At 43.1% G+C, this 20759-nt stretch overlaps 1 protein-coding gene across 5 annotated transcripts in view; it reads left to right on the top strand.

The window, feature by feature from the left end:
- Positions 1 to 20759, top strand: part of UBE2F (ubiquitin conjugating enzyme E2 F (putative)) — a 305259-nt gene that overhangs the window by 154243 nt on the left and 130257 nt on the right. For 4 of the 5 annotated variants that reach the window (XM_040357503.1, XM_040357502.1, XM_040357501.1 and 1 more), the window contains exon 7: positions 1926 to 1984. The exons of the other annotated variant lie outside the window; for it this stretch is intronic. In XM_040357503.1, the coding sequence (XP_040213437.1) occupies positions 1926 to 1984 (59 nt within the window). The remainder of the gene's footprint in view (positions 1 to 1925; positions 1985 to 20759) is intronic. 5 annotated transcript variants of the gene reach the window in all.

Below are 20759 nucleotides of genomic sequence, written 5' to 3'. Positions count from 1 at the left end.
AGTACTTTTGAGTTGCTGAAAAATATGCTGCAGAAATCTCCCTCCACTAAGTTTAGCTGCATCCATTTTAGCTGTGGGCAGCTGAAGCTGTTGTCTGCTTACTTCCTAGATTTACGCAGCCCTGCAGCTCTGATTGGCCCTCTTAGGACTCATCCCCCCTCTGTTCCTGGCAAACTCTCACAAGTGTGAGAAAGAGAACTGTGCATGATGTTATAAGCCTAGGCTTAGGAGAGGATCATGCTCTACTTCAGTATGTCACAGTACATGTTGGCATTAATGGTTACCTCAATGAACTGTAGCTCCCTAGTGCCGGCAGCACTTGTGCAGCCCCAGACCATGACACTCCCACCACGCTTGACTGTAGGCAAGACACACTTATCTTTGTACTCTTCACCTTGTTACTGCCACACACGCTTGACACCATCTGAACCAAATAAGTTTATCTTGGTCTCATCAGACCACAGGACATGGTTCCAGTAATCCATGTCCTTAGTCTGCTTGTCTTCAGCAAACTGTTTGCAGGTTTTCTTGTGCATCATCTTTGGAAGAGGCTTCCTTCTGGGACCAATGCAAGACCAATTTGATGCAGTGCACGCTGTATGAGTAAGGTCTGAGCACTGGCAGGCTGAACCTCCACCCCTTCAACCTCTGCAGCGATGCTGGCAGCACTCATACGTCTATTTCCCATCGGGGTAAGACCGCGCTATATCACGATACCTCTCAACTCAACAACCTCTGGCTATGACGCTGAGCATGTGCACTCAACTTCTTTGGTCTGCCATGGCGAGGCCTGATCTGAGTGGAACCTGTCCGGTTAACTACTTCACCCCCAGAAGGATTTACTACCTTCCTGACCAGAGCACTTTTTGCGATTCGGCACTGCGTTGCTGCCCAATCCAAATTTACGTCCTTTTTTTCTTCTGACAAATAGAGCTTTTTTTTGGTGGTATTTGATCACCTCTGCGGTTTTTATTTTTTGCGCTATAAACAAAGAGCGACAATTTTGAAAGAAAAGCAATATTTGTTACTTTTTGCTATAATAAATATCCCAATTTTTTTTCCAAAATTGATTTTCCCTCAGTTTAGGCCGATATGTATTCTTCTACATATTTTTGGTAAAAAAAATTGCAATAAGCGTATATTGATTGGTTTGCGCAAAAGTTATGGCGTCTACAAAATAGGGGGTAGTTTTATGGCATATTATTATTTTATTTTTTTTTTTTTACTAGTAATGATGGCGTTCTGCAATTTTTATCGGGACTGTGACATTATGGCGGACGATCAGTGCTATAAAAATGCACTGATTACTGTAAAAATGTCACTGGCAGGGAAGGGGTTAACACTAGGGGCAATAAAGGGTTAACTGTGTGCCCTCTCTGTGTTACAACTGAAGGGGGATGGGACTTACTAGGGGAAATGACAGATCGCTGTTCATACTTTGTATGAACACACGATCAGTCATTTCTCCCATGAAAGAATCAGGATCTGTGTGTTTACACACACAGATCTGGTTCTTGCTTTGTCAAGAGCGATCGTTGGTGCCCGGCGGTCATCGCGCTCGCCGGGCACTCGGTTCGGCTCTGGCGGCGGGCGCCCCTAGTGGCCACAATGGGAAGCGAAGTAAGGCAACGTCGACTTTTGCCGAGCCAACCTGCGGCAATAAAACTGTATGGCCTTGGCCACTGTGCTACAGCTTTGTTTCATAGTCTTGGCAATCTACTTATAGCCTAGGCCAGGGGTCCTCAAACTATGGCCCTCCAGTTGTTCAGGAACTACAATTCCCATCATGCCTAGTCATGTCTGTGAATGTCAGAATTTTACAATGCCTCATGGGACTTGTAGTTCCGCAACAGCTGGAGGGCCGTAGTTTGAAGATCCCTGGCCTATGCCATCTTTATGTATAGCAATTTTTTTTTTTTTTTCAGATCCTCAGAGTTCCTTGCCATTACTGTACAAATTAAGGCCCGTTTGCATGGACCATATGGTGAGTGCATGGATTGAAAACCGGCTACAGGGACAAGTTCAGGGGGTAGTGATAAATGGGGAGTACTTGGAATGGTCCGGGTGGAAAGTCGGGTCCCTAAAGGTTCTGTCCTGAGATCAATCCTATTTTTTCATAAATGACCTGGAGAATGGGATGAACAGCTCAATATCTGTATTTGTGGATGATACCAAGCTAAGCAGGGCAATAACTTCTCCGCAGGATGTGGAAACCTTGCAAGAAGATCTGAACAAATTAATGGGGTAGGCAACTACATGTCAAATGAGATTTAATGCAGAAAAATTTAAATAATGCATTTGGGTGGCAAATACTTGGAAGCAATCTACTCACTAGGGGGAGAACCTCTGGGGGAATTTAGGATGGAAAAGGACCTTGGATTCTCGTAGATGACAGGCTCAGCAAAGCCAAGCTGCTGCAAGCAAAGCAAACAGAATATTGGCATGCATTAAAAAGGGGATTAATTCCCGACATAAAACAATGATTCTCTCACTCTACAAAACTCTGCTCTAGCCTCACCTGGAGTATGCTGCCCAGTTCTGGGCTCCAGTCCTCAGGAAGGATGTAGTGGAACTGGAGAGAGCCCAGAGAAGGGCAACACAAGTAGTAATGGGACTGGAGGACCTTATTTATGAGCACTGAACTTGTTCTCTCTGGAGAAGAGACGCTTGAGAGGGGATATGATTTCAATGTACAAATACCATACTGGTGACCCCACAATAGGGATAAAACTTTTCCACGTTAGGGAATTTAATAAGACACGTGGTCATTCACTAAAATAAGAAAAGTGGTTTAACCTTAAACTGCGTATAGAGTTCTTTGCTGTAAGAGCGATAAGGATGTGGAATTCCCTTCCACAGACAGTGGTTTCAGCTGAGAGCATCAATCATTTAAAAAACTATTAGGCATCTGAACGACCAGCGATATATAATGTAATACTGACATAAAATCACACACATAGGTTGGACTTAATGGAGTGTCTTTTTTCAACCTCACATGCTGTGTAACTGTGAGGTGGTATGTTGAACTTCCAGTGACCGGTATGAGTAAGAGAGAGTGATAACACCAAATTTAACACACCTGCTCCCCATTTACACCTGAGACCTTGTAACACTAACGAGTCGCATGATATCGGGGAGGGAAAATGGCTAATTGGGCCCGATTTGGATATTTTTCACTTAGGGGTGTACTTACTTTTGTTAATAGCAGTTTAGACATTTAGTGGCTGTCTGTTGTTATTTTGAGGGAACAGAAAATGTATACTGTTATACATTTTAATTCATTGGCAGGTAAACCTGCTGTCATATATATGTATTTAGCTGGTTTTCTATTTTTTTTTTTTTCTTTATCCCTTTACTGTAGGCAGGAAGTTTGAAATATTAGCCAGTCATTGATTCATAGCCCATGATATATGTGAATTGTGAAAATATGTGAATTGTTTTGCATCTTGTCTTGATTTTGTGGTTAACTTGGCATTTACTGCACCATTAAAGCTGTGAGCTCCATATTTGTTCTATCTGTACCCGTTTAGAAATGGTATGCCACAGCTATATGCGATGTGCCATTCAGAGCCAAGTGTTCTCCACCAATAGCCAGCTTTTTTCTGCTCTGGATGAAACAATATTATTGGATGAAACTATATTATTTTCCCTAATATTTTTTTGCAATAAATTGTAGCATATGCTCTGCCAGCTTGTACTTTGAGCAGCCAACACGTCTGCCAGCACAGAAAGGAGGTAGAATTTAAGTTTATTAAGCCATGTCAAAATCAATTTGTGCACATATTAAAATTATGTATTTATATGTCTCCAGAACGCAGTGTCACAGTCTAAATAGGTTAAAATCTACAGTGAAGCACAGCTACGCTCTTTAAATTGGCCATGATTATACCTTTTTGAAATATGATTCACTTTGTTATCATTCCATAACTAACCCTTTGTTTTCCATAGATTGGGTGTTGTATCGTGCCGTTCTTTCTTTTACAAAGAAACATTAAAGTATCATTTTGAGATATATTCAAATAATCTTAACCACTTGAAGACCAGGCCTTTTCAGGTCACCTAAGGCTAGGTGACAGATGCACACCATTGGGGTCAGGAGTGCACCACTAAGGTAGTGGACACTACGGCTGACTGCTGCGGATGGAACTCTAGGTGGTTAAGGAAGGCAGGTCCACTGGAGCACCAACACAGATCCCACAGGGAGCTAGAGCCTAAGATTCCCCAGGGTGCGGAGTCTAAGAGCCAGCAGGTGTTTACCAGAGCCTCTAGTGGTGAGGATGGACTATGCTGCAACTGGCTCCAGGTCGCGGCCCACAGAGTCTCACGCTCACAGTAGGCTACAGAAGGATAGAGAGGAAGCAGCAGAGGCCTTCTCTTGAATGCTCCCTCAAGAGTAGAACGTTCAGATACCCTATAATGGGTTTCCCCCTGACAGAAATGCCAAAACCTGCGTCAGGTGAACACCTGCAATGCCGTGCCTAGGCCAAAGGGCAGAGACGCAGAATGAAAAAAATTGTTTGATATGTTGGCTGCAAGTATCCTTGATGTCCACCAAGGCCGTGGAGTTCCATGGATGAAGAAAGCAACCACTGACTTTACAGATTCCATATGAACTTTTTAACATGTAGGACCTTATTGAAGTGCCTAAGGTTCAGAATGGAGATTCTAGCCCCAGTATTAGCAAGGCTAAGGGTCCAGGGTATTGCGATTATGGTATACGTAGACGACCTATTGCTTGTGGATTAGTCGGCTGCAGGACTAAATCAGAATGTGTCCAGCACGGTTCAGTACTTGGAACACTTGGGTTGGGTTCTCAACCTAGAGAAGTCAGCCTTACGGCCAGTACAAAGGCTGGAGTACTTGGATCTGATTATAGACACTGTTCTGCCCATATTGTTCATAGTAAATATGTGCAATGTGAGTTAGTTATTATTTTGACAGAGCTTACAGGAAGTTGTATTTTTCCTCAGAGTAAGCGGTAGTAACCTTTAACCTGGAACTGTATTTCCTCCATTTCATGACTGCTCTTGGATCTAGGCAGACTCATGCAAAGGAGCTCTCAATATATTCCTGGACTAATGATGGAATTTTCTGTGAGTTCTCTTACTGATGGACTGAGGCTGCTGTGTAATGTTTAGTGTACTGACACATATGTTTTGTTTATGTTTATGTTGTAGTTTTACAAAGTTATTCAGAAAAAGAATACATACAGATCTGATGTCTCACGTTTCTTGACTTCTGAATTATTGTTAAGCTGTCTGACAGTGTAATACAACAGTTCAATAACGCGAAGCAGAACAGACACAATCCAAGAAAAAATATTTTTGCATTAGACAAAGATCGGTGCCATAAATGATCTTGTTCGGGTGGTCAAGGAAAAAAAGGGTCTTTCTATTCGCCCAGGTATGAGATGGCTAGACTTGTTCGAAGCAGTTCCCTACTCCCAGTTTCACTCAAGGCCTTTGCAGAACATCTTTCTGTCCACTTGGAACAAGAAGATTCAAGCTTTAGATTATCAGTACCTGCCCCAAAGTGTCTCAATTGGTGGTTGATAGCTGGAAATTTGCAGAGGGGCAAACCCTTCCCACCAGCAGCTTGGAAGCCTCCTGGGCTGGGTGCAGTTATAGAGGAATACACTGTCCAAGCGAAGTGGTCAGAAATCGAGAAGGCCCTGCCCATCAATATCTTAGAGATTTGGGCAGCTCGGCTGGCTTTGGTATCATGGACTGTCGGATTACAGGGTTGTCTCGTCAGGATCCAATCCAACAATGCCACAGCTGTGGCTTACATTAATCACCAAGGGAGCACCAGGAGTCAGGCAGACTACTTGAGCCACCAGCAGTTGTTCTCGGGGGAATGGTCTCTGCATCTCGAAGTTTTATCAACCATTTGCCAGAGATTGGGTAACCCAGACAGATCTATTGCCATCCAGGATCAACAAGAAGTTGGACAGGTTTGTGTCAAGGACCAGGGATCCGCTCGCATTTGGAACAAATGCATTAGTGATTCCTTGGGACCGGTTTTCACTTATTTATGCCTTCCCTCCAAAACAGCTTTTCCCGCAGCTATTGCGCATCTTTAGGGAGGAAGGGAAGCCAGTAATTTTAGTAGACCCAGAAGGTCCTGGTACGCAGAGATTGTAAGATTGGCAGTGGGGGGTCCGTGGTCCCTTCCACTTCGGCCAGACCTGCTCTCGCAAGGACCAGTATTCCCTCCTGCCTTACACTCGCTAAATTTAATGGTTTGGCTATTGAGGCTACTTGAAGGATCGAGGGCTTTCCGGCTCAGTGGTGACCACCATGATAAATGCAAGGAAATTAGCTTTGAGGGCTATTTATTATAGAATTTGTAAGTCCTATATTTCTTGGTGTGAGGACCGATTGTGTCACATTCTTTTGTCTGGGCCTTTATACAAGAGGTAGTTCGTGTAAATCCACTTGTTAGGCCTCCCTTATGTTCTTGGGATTTTAATCTAGTCTTGGCCGCTTTGCAAAGACAGCCTTTTGAGCCTATTCTGCATATTCCTTTAATCCTTTTGACTAGGAAATTAGTTGTTTTGGTCGCAGTGACTTCGGCAAAGAGAGTATCAGAGTTGGCAGCTTTTTCCTGTTAAGAGACTTAATTAATTATTTATCAAGGCAGGGTGGTGATACGGTCTCATCTGGCTTTTCTGCCTAAGGTGGTGTCCAGTGTTCACCTGAACCAAGATGTCACTTTGCCTCCTTTTTTCCCAGAACCTCGTTCTATGGAAGAAAGGTTGTTGCATTCTCTCGATGTGGTCAGAGCCTTCAAGGTGTATCTTAAGATGACAGCTCAGGTGCGGAAGACTGACTCTTTATGCTGCCAGAAGGGACCAGGAAGGGGCAAGCAGCATCGAAATCAACTATTTTGCAATGGATTTGCCAAGTTATAATTCAGGCTTATGGTCTAAGAAAGAATGTTCCACCTTTTTGGGTGAGAGCGAACTCTACCAGGGGTGTAAGTGCCTCAATGGCAGTGCATCGTTAAGCCTCTATGGCTCAGATTTGCAAGGCTGCTACTTGGTCTTCACTGCATTCATTTACAAAATTTTATCAGATAAATGTAAGGCGGCAGGAGTGCTTTGGGACGTCCCAGATAGTATTTACTATAGGTACTCTATGTCCCATAATGTACAAAAAAAGAATATAGGATTGTGCTTACCTGTAAAATCCTTTTCTTGGAGTACATCATGGGACACAGAGGTCCCTTCCCTCTTTACTGTGATATTCATTGCTTTGCTACAAACCGATACTTCCTGTATGGGAGGGGTTATATAGAGGGGGACTTCTTGTCTTTTGGTGTGCCAGTATCCATTCACCTATAGATGGAGTATAACCCAGATAGTAATTACTATAGCTGCTCTATGTCCCGTGATGTACTGCAAGGAAATAATTTTACAGGTAACCTGTAGGAAAAATCCTATATTTTCCCAAATAAAAGAAAAAAACAAATGTTGAAAAAAAATGTTTTTCTTAGTTTTTGTCAGTAAATTTAGTAAATAAGTAATTTTTCTCCTTCACTGACGTGCGCTGGTTAGGCGGCACTGTTGGGCAAAATAGGCTGCACTGATGAGGAGGCACTAATATTCAGCACATATGGGCACTGATAAAAACTGATAGGTGGCATTGATAGATGGCACTAATGGGCCCTGATAGCCGGCACTGGTGGGCACTACTTATGGGCACTGGGCATTAATGGGTGGCATTGGAAGCCAGCACTGACTGGCATCACTAATGGTCACCGATTTCTGACTGTGGTGGGCATTACATCGATTGCTGGCACTGGTACATCTCTCATCTACGTCAAATAAGTTATACATTGATTTGCATTTTAATGAGTGGAATAGATATTTGATCCCCCATTAATCAGCAAGATTTCTGGCTCCCAAGAGTCTTCTATACAGATTCCAATCTCTCCACCATGGCCAAGACCAAAAAGCTTTCTAGCATGTCGGGGACAAGATTTTAGACCTACACAAGGCTGGAATAGGCTACAAGACCATCGCCAAGCAGCTTGGTGAGAGGGTGCCAAAAGTTGGTGCGAATATTCGCAAATGTAAACACAAAATAACGATGAATCTTTCTCGGTCTGGGGCTCAATGCAAGATCTCACCTCATGTCGTTTCAATGATCATGGGTACAGTGAGGAATCCACCCAGAACTACATGGGAGAAACTTGTCAATAATCTCAAGGCCGCTGGGACCATAGTCACCAAGAAAACAATTGGTAACACACTGTGAAGGACTGAAATCGTTCAGCGCCTGCAAAGTCCCCCTGCTCAAGAAAGCATGTACAGCCGTCTGAAGTTTGTTAATGAACATCTGAATGATTAAGAGGAGAACTGGGTGAAAGTGTTGTGGTCAGATGAGACCAAAATCAAGCTCTGTGGTATCAACTCAACTTGCTGTGTTTGAAGGAGGAGGAATGCTGCCTATGACCCCAAGAACACCATCCCCACTGTCAAAATGGAGGTGGAAACATTATGCTTGGGGGGGGGGGGGTGTGTTTCTGCTATGGGGACAGGACAATTTCACTGCATAAAAGGAATGATGAATGGGCCATGTACTGTCAAATCTTGGGTGAGAACCTTCTTACCTCAGCCAGGGCATTGAAAATGGGCCAACTTTGAATCGTGACATTTTTGGTATCAATTTACTCGGCGTAACATCCTCCACAATATAAAAAAAAATTGGGCTAACTTTACTGTTGTCTTATTTTTAAATTTTCCAAAAAAAGTGCGCTTGTAAGACTGCTGCACAAATACGGCTTGCAACGGCCGCCATTTTATTCTCTAGGGTGTTAGAAAAAATATATAATGTTTGGGGGTTCTAAGTAATTTTCTAGCAAAAGAAAATGTTTTTAACTTGTAAACACCAAATTTCAGAGGCTCTGTCCTTAAGTGGTTAAAGGGGAACTTTTGCTTTAATGCACAATTAGGGAGGTGATTTCCTCTCTGTTAATTGGTATAGTTTTGAAGTAATTGTAGCTTAAAGTGGATGTAAACCCGATTTCATGAAATTTGAGCTGGGCACATACTGTATATCTGCAGTGTTTTCTTATCTCTCTTCAAAGCACTATGTCCCGTGGCTGTTTCCTGCCCCATTCTGCCATCAGCCTGATAACTAACTTCTGGCAAGTTCTCCAACACAGGAGATAAAAGCAGGCTGAGTGTTGTGTTGGGGGAGGACAAATCAGTGGTTCTCAACCTAGGGGCCGAATGGGAATTTTCCAGGGGTCACCGAATCCTGGGTTGTTCCTGAAGCCCGCACCACTCTCCTAGCCTTTTTGTGTGAGTAACACTACCTGTGATTATAGTTGCCATTAAAAGTCCCCACTACAGTTCTCAGATCAGCAGATGACCTTGATCAAGAGCACCTAAGTTGGCTGATCAGAACTCCCTGCCAGCACTGCCACTGATCCCAACTCTTTGCCAGCACTGCCACTGATCCCAACTCCCTGCCAGCACTGCCACTGATCCCAACTCCCTGCCAGCACTGCCACTGATCCCAACTCCCTGCCAGCACTGCCACTGATCCCAACTCCCTGCCAGCACTGCCACTGATCCCAACTCCCTGCCAGCACTGCCACTGATCCCAACTCCCTGCCAGCACTGCCACTGATCCCAACTCCCTGCCAGCACTGCCACTGATCCCAACTCCCTGCCAGCACTGCCACTGATCCCAACTCCCTGCCAGCACTGCCACTGATCCCAACTCCCTGCCAGCACTGCCACTGATCCCAACTCCCTGCCAGCACTGCCACTGATCCCAACTCCCTGCCAGCAGTAAGAGAAGGAATACAAATAGAGAATACATGGAAAGGAGAGAAAAATAGGACGAGGAACAAAGAAAAAAGGGAGAGAAAGAATAATATAAAGGGGAAAAAAAGCTAGAGAGGGATGGGGAGAAAAAAACAAGAAATTGGGATATAGAGAGATAAAAGGGAAAGAAAGAAGAACAAAGAGTGGTACAGCCAAAAATGTACCATACTGTACGAGTGGAAAGGACCCAGGGAGCGCTAAATGTCTGTGGGTTAGGGGCGCAAATTACTTGGCCTGCCTTGGGTGCTGACAACCCCACGCTACGAAAATAATTTTGCTGTTAGTGGTCCCCACAACTTTGGAAAATGTATCACGGCACTAGCATTGTTGAGAACCACTGCTTTAAATAGATTAGCAGAGTGCTGAACGATTCAACGAACAGAACTGAAAGTCTCTACCTATGAGGAAGGGGGGTGTGTGCCTTTCCTCCAATCAGCTGTCTTGGTTGTTTGCCCAGGCGTCACTGTAGTGCTTACCAGGAAGAGAAAATATCCTAGCACAATCTGCACTTTCTAAAGAATATATAAAGCTGAAGACAGCAGATGTACATTTAAAACTTATATAGGGAGATTTGTTTCATCTGAGGCTGTTCACTTTACTGGGTATATGCAGGGCCGGTGCAAGGATTTTTGTGTGCATAGGCAAAGGTGCATTTTGGTGCCCCCCACAAATCCTTCCACCACCCCGACCCCATGGGGCTCAAACAAACAAAGAAAAAACATCCGTCATATAAGTGTGAACCACAATAAAGTGCAATGTGATAGATATCAAGAATCCATTATTACATGTACATTCCAAAGTGCTAGTGCAATAAATAATATGCATAAAACATTTCATATAAAAAGTCCAATAAAATTGTGCTGTGATAAACTTGTGCAGATCCACTGCAAGCTGTTTGCACCGACCTCAGTGTAACATCACCAAGACAGAGCAGATACCATCTGCTTACCAAAAAAAGTGACTTTATAAAATCATGAGGTCATGTGTGCTTGTCGTCTGCCGGATATTTTCAGCCACTTCACTCAAAAATCAACAATGCAGGTATGATGGCTTTCTCCTAAAAGTAGCCTTTCACCACTCCATCCAATCCAGTACCAACCACAGGAAATCCCATATAGGCCTAGAATAAAGCACACTATAATACTTTAGCAGGTCATATTGTGCTGCTTTATTAAAGTAATGTACTTACAGCAAACTTTACTAGGATAAAGAGACAAAATGTTTAATTGGCTTGGTAATGTATCATAGTGTGCTTTATTCTTTGCATGTACAGGGTTTTCTGTGGTTGCTACTGGACTGGACGGATTGGTGAAAGGCCACTTTTGGGAGAAATCTATTATACCTGCTTTGTTGCTTTTTTGAGTGAAGTGGCTGTAAATATCCGGCAGATGACGAGCACACATGACCTTATAATTTTAGAGGTCAGCTTCTTGAAGCACAAGATAGATGGCGTGCACGTGAGGACGTGACGCGCCTCTAGGAGGGAGGTACGGGGGATTGCTAGGCAGGGACGGCGGAATTCGATCTCCGACAGCTCGGGTGTGAAGGGAGAGAGATGCGGAGAGACCCCCATACCACGAGCCATGCCGGATTCCTTCCATAGCCGGCGCAGTCAGTGAGAGGCGGGATGGTTCAACGTGAATAGTAAGCGTCCAGGCAGCGTGGAGGAGAGCAAGCCGAAACCAACGGACCACGCCAAACCCCAACGAAACACACGCCGAATCCGGACGGATACTTCCCCCTGTCTTTACCTGTCTCTACCTGATCAATGCAGAGGTACAGGGGCCGGGAAGCCTGAGAGAGGTAAGAAAGAGCTGTCCCTTCCGCTAAGGGAGGACAGCTGCAGTAGCAACCTACGGACATATAGCCTTCATAGAAGTCAACTGATCGACGTCTGGAGAATCTTTAATCCTGGATGTAGAGACTACACATTTTATTCACCGGTCCATGGAAGTTATTCACGGATTGACTATCTCCTCGTAGACCACAGTATCCTGGAGATGGTGGTTGAAACAAGAATTGAAGCAATCGCAGTATCTGATCATGCCCCAATCAGTTTATCCTTGAAAATAGCGGGAAATCAGAAGCCAAGTCAGATCTGGAGACTCAACGAGGGGTTGTTGACTGAGGAAACCAGCTTAATAAGGGTGAAAAAAGACTTGGAAGAATATTTCAGGATAAACGATATAGAGGGAATCTCGACAGCAACATTATGGGACGCACACAAAGCTGTAATCAGAGGGACCCTAATATCGGAAGGAGCCAGGAAAAAAAAAAGAGAAAAGCCATAAAAAGGATGAATTAATCACGGAGATATTCAAATTAGAACAAAAACATAAAACAACGGGAATGAAACGGGAACTATACCAGGATTTGGTGAATAAACAAAATGAACTTAAAGAACTCATGGACCAGGAAACGAGAAGAGAATTCAACCTCATCGCGAAGGAAAGATACAAATGGGGAAATAAAACAAACATCTTGCCAGGATGGTCCAGAAGAAGAAAAGAAGGTATTGTATAGAGAAGATCAAAAATGAGAATGGGCAGGAGGCACATACAACAAAAGATATCGCTGAAACCTGTAAAATATATTATGAAAAGCTTTACGCAGTGGAACAAACAACTCGATCAGAGGAGGAGAAAAAAAATAAGACCTTAGAATTCTTAAATTAAGCCGAACTGACAAAAATGAACCAAAACGACATGCTGACGATGGATCGACCAATTACAGAAAAAGGAATTCAAACAGCTTTGATAGGGTGTGCGTCAGGCAAAAGTCCAGGGCCAGACGGCTTCACGGATATATATTATAAAAAATGCAAGGAGATCCTCCTCCCAGTGCTCTGCAGATATTTCAATGGCCTAGGAAGAGACTTTGGTCTGAGCAGAGAGGCCCTAGAGGCAATTATTACAGTCATACCAAAAGAAGGCAAAGATATTAAAAGATGCCCCGGTTACAGACCGATCTCTCTTCTGAACGCCGATACGAAGTTGTTCGCGAAAGTACTGGCAGAAAGAGTCAAACAGGAGATGGGAAAACTGATTCACCCAGACCAGACAGGTTTTGTCCAGGGAAGAGAGGGAAGAGACAACGACGTTAGAGCTCTCCTGATTCTTAAAAAAATAAAAGAAAATGGGTCCCCAGGTCTACTCCTGTCGATAGACGCGGAAAAAGCGTTCGACAGGGTAGACTGGGGATTCATGATACAAACCTTGGAAAAAATGGGTTTTGGACGGAGGATGCTAGACTGGATCAGGACCCTCTATCGATCCCCAATGGCCAAGATAAAAGTAAATGGCAGCCTCTCGGGGTCCTTTACAATGAAAAATGGGACAAGACAGGGATGTCCCTTGTCCCCTCTTCTGTTTGTACTGTCTCTCGAACCACTCCTGGCCAAGATCCGTAAAAATCAGGACATCGAGGGAGTAAAAACAGAGGAGGGGGAGCATAAGTTATCAGCATTTGCAGATGACGTTCTCTTCTACCTGGTAAACCCTATAACATCAATCCCCATGCTGCTGAAGCTGTGCAAGCAATATGGGGAAATTTCAAACTTCAAATTAAATATCACAAAAACGGAAATATTAAATGTAAATATAAATAGGACAGAAGAAAGATTATTAAGAACAGTCTTCCAATTCCCTTGGGTGAGGGAACTAAAATATTTAGGAATTCGACTAGCAAATACAATAAAAAAAATATATGAAACGAACTACATACCTCTCTTGGATGAAATAAAGGCTGAAATAAAAAGGGTAAAAAATAGACCCATATCATGGATAGGAAGAATAAATTTCTATAAAATGGTCCTACTTCCCAAAATCGTATATAAATTCCAAATGATCCCTATTGCCTTGCCCAGATCTATGCTCAACATGCTCAAAAAATTGGTCATGAATTTTATATGGAGCTATAAGAAACACAGAATTTCCTTACAGACTCTGAAACAACCAAAGTCTAAGGGGGGACTCGCGGTACCAGATATTAAAAAATATTATGAGGCGGTAGTATTGTCGAGAGTGGTGGAGTGGGCCAGGGCTAATAAAGAAAAAAGTGGGTTAGTTTGGAGAATGCACTATCAAAGGTGAAGCTTGAAACTATAATATGGAATCCCCCCCAATTTAGAGAACTTGGCACGAAAACACATACGATTACAAAAAATGCACTTAAAATATGGGACACGGTTTATAAAAAAATGGAGAAGGATTTCAACTCACCCCTTATAGCGTTGAAAAACAACGATTATTTTGCACCTGGGAAAACACAAGTGGGGGGTAATTGGATAAAGAAAGACACGGCACAATTAAGGGATATTATCAAAGATGGGCACCTGATAACACTATTAGAGTTAAAACACAAAAAAAGTTTGATGGAAATCAATGAATGGAGGTATCAACAGCTCAGTCAGTTTGTTAATAAACTACCAACCCCATTGAGGTCAGGTGAACAGCTAACCGAGATGGAAAAATTATGCGCAACGGCGGCCTCAAAAGGTACAATCTCAAAGGTGTACAGGATCTTGATGGAGAATGATGGGCAGGGGATTCCACCATTCATTGAAAAATGGGAAAGGGAACTTCGAACACAGCACGATAGGAACCAACTAAAGAAAATTTTGAAACTGATACACTCCTCCGTGGTAGATAGTCAAACCGCTGAAATGAATTACAAATGCATCGCCAGATGGTATTTAACACCGAACAAACTAAGTAAATTCAAAGAGGGCCAATCAACACATTGTTGGAGGGGCTGTGAGACTCCAGGAACTATGGCTCACCTATGGTGGGAATGTCCCAAAATAAAGAAATACTGGGAGAAGATTTTGGAACTCATAGAAGCAATCACAAAAAACAAAATAAAGAAGGATCCATGGGTCATTCTCTTTCACGGAGGGGAAGAAGGGATCAAAAAATACAAAGAATCCCTGGTGCCGCACCTATTGAATGCGGCAAAGAGGCTAATCCCCAGAAAATGGCAAGAGACAGAATGCCCTATGATCTGGGAATGGATTGATGCGGTTGAAGAAACATACTCGATGGAAGACTTAAGGGAAGACATGGAAGGGAACAATATGGGTCAAAATAAGAAATGGGACGATTGGAGAGCTTTTAAGAGGTCATGGAACTATGTCGAAAATCTAAGGGTCGACATCTGAGATTCCGAAGGAAATAGATAAAGGGGTTGTGCGTGGTGAGAGGGAAAACCTGGGGAGGGTGGGCCGGGAATGGGAACAAAAATGGGAAGAAAGAGGATAGTATTATTCTGTACTCTTTTTAAAAAAACAAATATATAAAAATTATATTATAACAAATTATACTATAAAAAAGTAAGAAAAAAAAAAAGAGCAAGAAAAAATCTCACCCTTACTAATGATGCGAAACCGAATTAGAGACGCTAAAGGGCCGGCAAAAGAACTTGAGCGTTCTAAGTAAAACTCTACAAGGTGGAGTCTGAAGTAAAGGGAGAAAAAAAAAAAATTAATAATTTTAGAGGTCACATTTTTTGATATGCAGATAGTATATGCTCCATCTCTCCTCTCCTTTTGCTCATGTGTTCACCCTACAGAGGGTCCCCATGTACATGCAGGGGGGCTGTTTAATAAAAGCACATGCATAAAGACATTTAATCCTTGCCTTCCAAACAGGATATTCATCTGTACCATTCCAGCTACTGTGTATGCTGGCTCTGCCCCCTGCTCTCCCTGGGCCCCTCCCCCTGGTCTCCCGGGCTCCTCCTTATGTAAATCACCTCCAATTCATCAGCGATTGTCTTTGTGCTCAGTGCTGGACTTTAGGTGTTAGTGCATGACAGGGGATTGTTCATAGGGCAAGCAGGAGTGGGAGAAATAAAGAGCCATCGCTGATTGCGAAAGGAGGCGGGGTCGGGAGGTGGCAGCAACGCTGTATCTTGGCCTAGGCCGGCAAGGCCCAGGCCTAGGGCAGCACTTTGCAGGGGAGCAGCACCGAAAGAGTCCCCGCCGGCTTGCGCTACGCTGTTAGTGTAACGCAAGCTGCTTCTGATTTTGACTGTCCTGTTATCCTGGACCACAAACCTTCCTCATTGTGCTATATGTTTTCTGCTGCACCATTGGCATGGATATATCTTCTTAGTCCTCTCTATAAAATTATCATAAATTTGTGCTTAAAGTAGAACTATAGGCAACACTTTTTTTTTTTTTTTCATTTTGCAGAATTGCAGAAATTTTCCTTTACTTTCTGCCCCATAGCCAAACAGGAAGTGAGAGGAAATTATGCAAATTAAGGGAATCCAATGACCACCCCCCCCCCCCCAAGGCCCTAAGAACTAGTGTCCCCATTCGAAAATTTCAGAGCGGGTCTTAAACAGAAAGGGGTGTAGCCTTGACAGGAAGGGGTGGGTCATATTTAAATTAGGGGGTGTGCGAGTTTAATCAGGCCTAGGGCAGCACAAAACCTAAATACACTACTGAGTGGCAGCTCTGGCGTTCAAAGTGCCCAGGGCTGTGCTGCCTGTCGCTATATGCTGCGCAAGGGAAACATGGGAGCAGAGGGTGTTACCAGCATAAGCTTTTCTTTTTAGAGAAGCCTTGGCTTTAGCCCCCCCTCCTGGCACCCTTAGGCGGCCGCCTTATGCTGGCGCTGGCCTTGGGTATATGTGAGGGTTTACATCCACTTTAAATATCACCAGAAAAGTCCTATGGCTATTAGTGCATCAGTTAGCAAGTTACCTTGCATGTTTTTAGTTTCTTTTCTTTTTATTTAATCTTAATCAAGGAGCCTCAAACAGTATCCAGCTCAGCCCTGTGGCTCTGTTTGTTTTGCTTTAATTGAATGAGCGTAGGAGATATTCAGTTAGCAGCTCCTCACTGATCATGGCAATTATGCCCTCCAACCCTGCCTGACTTCTTTGAGGGTTTCTCACCTCTGCTATTAATTAGCTGCTCTAAACCATTAATCCAATTGAAAATGTACAGAGAATATAAAGAGACAACCCATGGCTAACAGAATTTGTTTTCTTTTAGGCTATGTGTACACAGGCTCCATATCTGTTCAATAATGGAATGCAAAACTAAAATGATCAATTATTTAGATATTTATGCCTCTGTCTTTAAATTATCCTTTTTTTCCATTAATGTTTTTCAATCCATAATGCTTTAGCATCAGCATATTCTTAGGAATATACTTTTTTAGTGGTGTGAAATGTAACCAGTGTTTTGCCAAAGAAAATGCAAAATGAACTGATGGAAAAGGTAGGCATAGATCTTAGATCATTTTAGTGGTGAGAGAGTCAATCGTCCAGAGCGGATTCACCCGGCCAACCACTGCTGTGCTGTCGAAATAAATCTGGGAGTAGGAATATCTGTTTAGTGGATAAAAAAACACTAACTGCTACTATATTTAGCTGTATTTTTAACCAATTTAAGAAGTTTTCTTTTTGGAAAATGGATCTTGAATGCCCAAGTGTTTTCCTAAGCCAATGTAGCCTTTATACAGTGCTTTGCAAAAATATTCACCCCCTTGGCTTTTTACCTATTTTGTTACATTACAGTCTTTAGTTCAATGTTTTTTTTAATGTGAATTATATGTGATGGATCAGAACACAATAGTCCAAGTTGGTGAAGTAAAATTAGAAAAATAAATACATAAAACTATTTTTCAGAAATAAAAAAAACTGATTGGCATGTGCATATGTATTCACCCTCTTTGTTATGAAGCCCATAAAAAGCTCTGGTGCAACCAATTTCCTTCAGAAGTCACATAATTAGTGAAATTATATCCACCTGTGGGCAATCGAAGTGTCACATGATCTGTCCTTACATATACACACCTTTTTGAAAGGCCCCAGAGGCTGCAACACCTAAGCAAGAGGCACCACTAACCAAACGCTGCCATGAAGACCAAGGAACTCTCCAAACAAGTAAGGGACAATGTTGTTGAGAAGTACAAGTCAGGGTTAGGTTATAAAAAAAAATATCAAAATCTTTGATGATCCCTTGGAGCACCATCAAATCTATCATAACCAAATGGAAAGAAAATGGCACAACAGCAAACCTGCCAAGAGACGGCCGCACACCAAAACTCATGGACTGGGCAAGGAGGGCATTAATCAGAGAGGCAGCACGGAGACCTAAAGTAACCCTGGAGGAGCTGCAGAGTTCCACAGCAGAGACTGGAGTATCTGCACATAGGATGACAATAAGCCGTACGCTCCATTGGGGTTGGGCTTTAAGGCAGAGAGGCCAGATAAAAGCCATTACTTTCAGCAAAATGGCATGTTTTGAGTTTGCGAAAAGGCATGTGGGAGACTCTCAAAATTTATGGAGGAAGGTGCTCTGGTCTGATGAGACAAAAATTTTACTTTTTGGCCATCAAAGAAAACGCTGTCTGGCTCAAACCCAACCCAACACATCACATCACCAAAGAACACCATCCCTACAGTGAAACATGGTGGTGGCAGCATCATGCTGTGGGGATGTTTTTCAGCAGTCGGGACTGGGAAACTGGTCAGAGTTAAGGGAAAGATGGATGGTGCTAAATACAGGGATATTCTTGAGCAAAACCTGTACCACTCGGTGTGTGTCTGTGCTTCCAGCAGGACAATGACCCCAAACACACTGCTAAAGCAACACTTGAATGGTTTAAGGGGAAACATGTAAATGTGGTGGATTAGACAAGTCTTGATTCGAACCTATTTAGATCAGGGTTTCTCAACCTTTTTACCGCAAAGAAACCCCTTGGCAAAAACTTTGAGGTCAGGGAATCCTTGAAATAACGTTCACAACTACAGCTTGCGGAACACTGGTGTGATCATCAAGCTGTTGATATAATTTATTGCCATTTCTAAAAATAATTGTTATATGTGAAACTTATGTTTGTTTTCTGCACAGATGTTCAATTTTGAGTCCAACTTGGAAAAAAGCAGTGTACAGGTGGGCAGCAGAGTGGGGTACAGGGGGTCAGGAGGGCACATTACATGAGAGCAGGACACCTTACATGGGAGCAGAGCACATTACACGGTAACAGGGCACATTACAGTAGCAGAGGTTTCCTTCATATGCAGAGCTAGGCAGGGAAGCGGCTGTGATTAGTCCTGTTCTGGCGCACTATTCCCTGCCAGTCCCTCCTGTCCTGTCCGCAGGTGATGTCCGCAGGTGATGCCTCATACAAGCACCTGGAATGGACTAGAATGGAGGGAGGGGCTGATGTGGAACAGCGTGCCACAGCCAACACTATCACAACTGCTTCCATGCCTAGCTCTGCCGGCAGAAGGCGTGGGATCTACAGCTGTCTTTAACTGATGGCAAGATTGCAGCGGAACCCCAGGGGTTTCACGGATCCCCTCTTGAGTAAGCTTGGATTAGATTGTATTTCTCAGCTTTTACGAGGCAGGGGCCAGAGATATGTTGTCACAAACTGCACAGCACAGAGCCCAGTGTAATTGAGACCCGAGTGGAAGGAACGAACACACTCCCCTCTACAGTCTCACTAGCAAACATGCACATCTGAGGCTGTCAAGCAACCTGCTTTGTGCTAGGGGGCAGGGCTGTCTCCCCGGATTGCCTAATGTCAGGGAAAACGGTCAGAAACCACTCGGATATCAGAGGAAGGAGAGAGCAGAACCACACTAAGTGCTAAACACCAAGGCAAGTACACAACATATGTGGATATGCTTTGTTCATTTTTCCTTTTAGAGGAATGTAGAGCAGTTTCCGAATTAGGGCCTTGGAGGAAGATACCAAGATAATGATGCTGCTACTGCTAGGTAAATAAAGATATTATTTATAGTACTTTAAGCACTCTGAAAGGGCACGTTTTGACTTTGTCCATTATTTTTCTAAAGTCTCTGGGTTCGCTATCCCTTGTCAAAGTTTTTATTCAAGGTGGATCCGGATCAGACCTCCTTTACAGCACCCTTTGCTTTCTTGGGACCTCAGTCTCTCTGCCCTGTAGAAACCACCCTTTGAACCCATCAGGGAAATCCCCTTAGATGATCTTTCCTGCAAAGTGGCCTTCTTTAGTTACGTTGCATCTGTCAGACTTTTCTGTGTTAACGGCTTTCTCTTCTAAGGAGCCATTCCTCATTCTTCATAAAGATAAGATAGTCTTTTGGCCAAATCTATCTTTTCTTCCTAAAGTGGTATCAGTCTTCCATTACAATGAAGACATGGCCTTTCCTTTAACCACTTAAGCCCCGGACCTTTAGGCAGCTAAATGCCGAGGCCAGTTTTTGCGATTCGGCACTGCTTTGCTTTAACTGACAATTGCGGGGTCGTGCGACGTGACTCCCAAACAAAATTGGCGTCCTTTTTTCCCCACAAATAGAGCTTTCTTTTGGTGGTATTTGATCACCTCTGCGGTTTTTATTTTTTGCTCTATAAACAAAAATAGAGTGACAATTTTGAAAAAAATGCAATATTTTTTACTTTTTGCTATAATAAATATCCCCCAAAAACATATCTAAAAAAAATGTTTTCCTCAGTTTAGGCCGATACGTATTCTACCTATTTTTGGTAAAAAAAATCGCAATAAGCGTTTATCGATTGGTTTGCGCAAAATTTATAGCGTTTACAAAATAGGGGATAGTTTTATTGCATTTTTATTATTTATTTTTTTACTACTAATGGCGGCGATCAGCGATTTTTTTTCGTGACTGCGACATTATGGCGGACACTTCGGACAATTTTGACACATTTTTGGGACCATTGTCATTTTCACAGCAAAAAATGCATTTAAATTGCATTGTTTATTGTGAAAATGACAGTTGCAGTTTGGGAGTTAACCACAGGGGGCGCTGAAGGAGTTATGCTTCACCTAGTGTGTGTTTACAACTGCAGGGGGTGTGGCTGTAGGTCTGACGTCATCGATTGTGTCTTCCCTATAAAAGGGATGACACGATCGATGCAGCCGCCACAGTGAAGCACGGGGAAGCCGTGTTT

Source organism: Rana temporaria, chromosome 6 (assembly GCF_905171775.1).
Source record: "Rana temporaria chromosome 6, aRanTem1.1, whole genome shotgun sequence".
Classification (NCBI taxonomy): Eukaryota; Metazoa; Chordata; class Amphibia; order Anura; family Ranidae; genus Rana; species Rana temporaria.
Note: the sequence above shows the minus strand (reverse complement) of the source record. Positions and strands in the feature narration are given on the sequence as shown.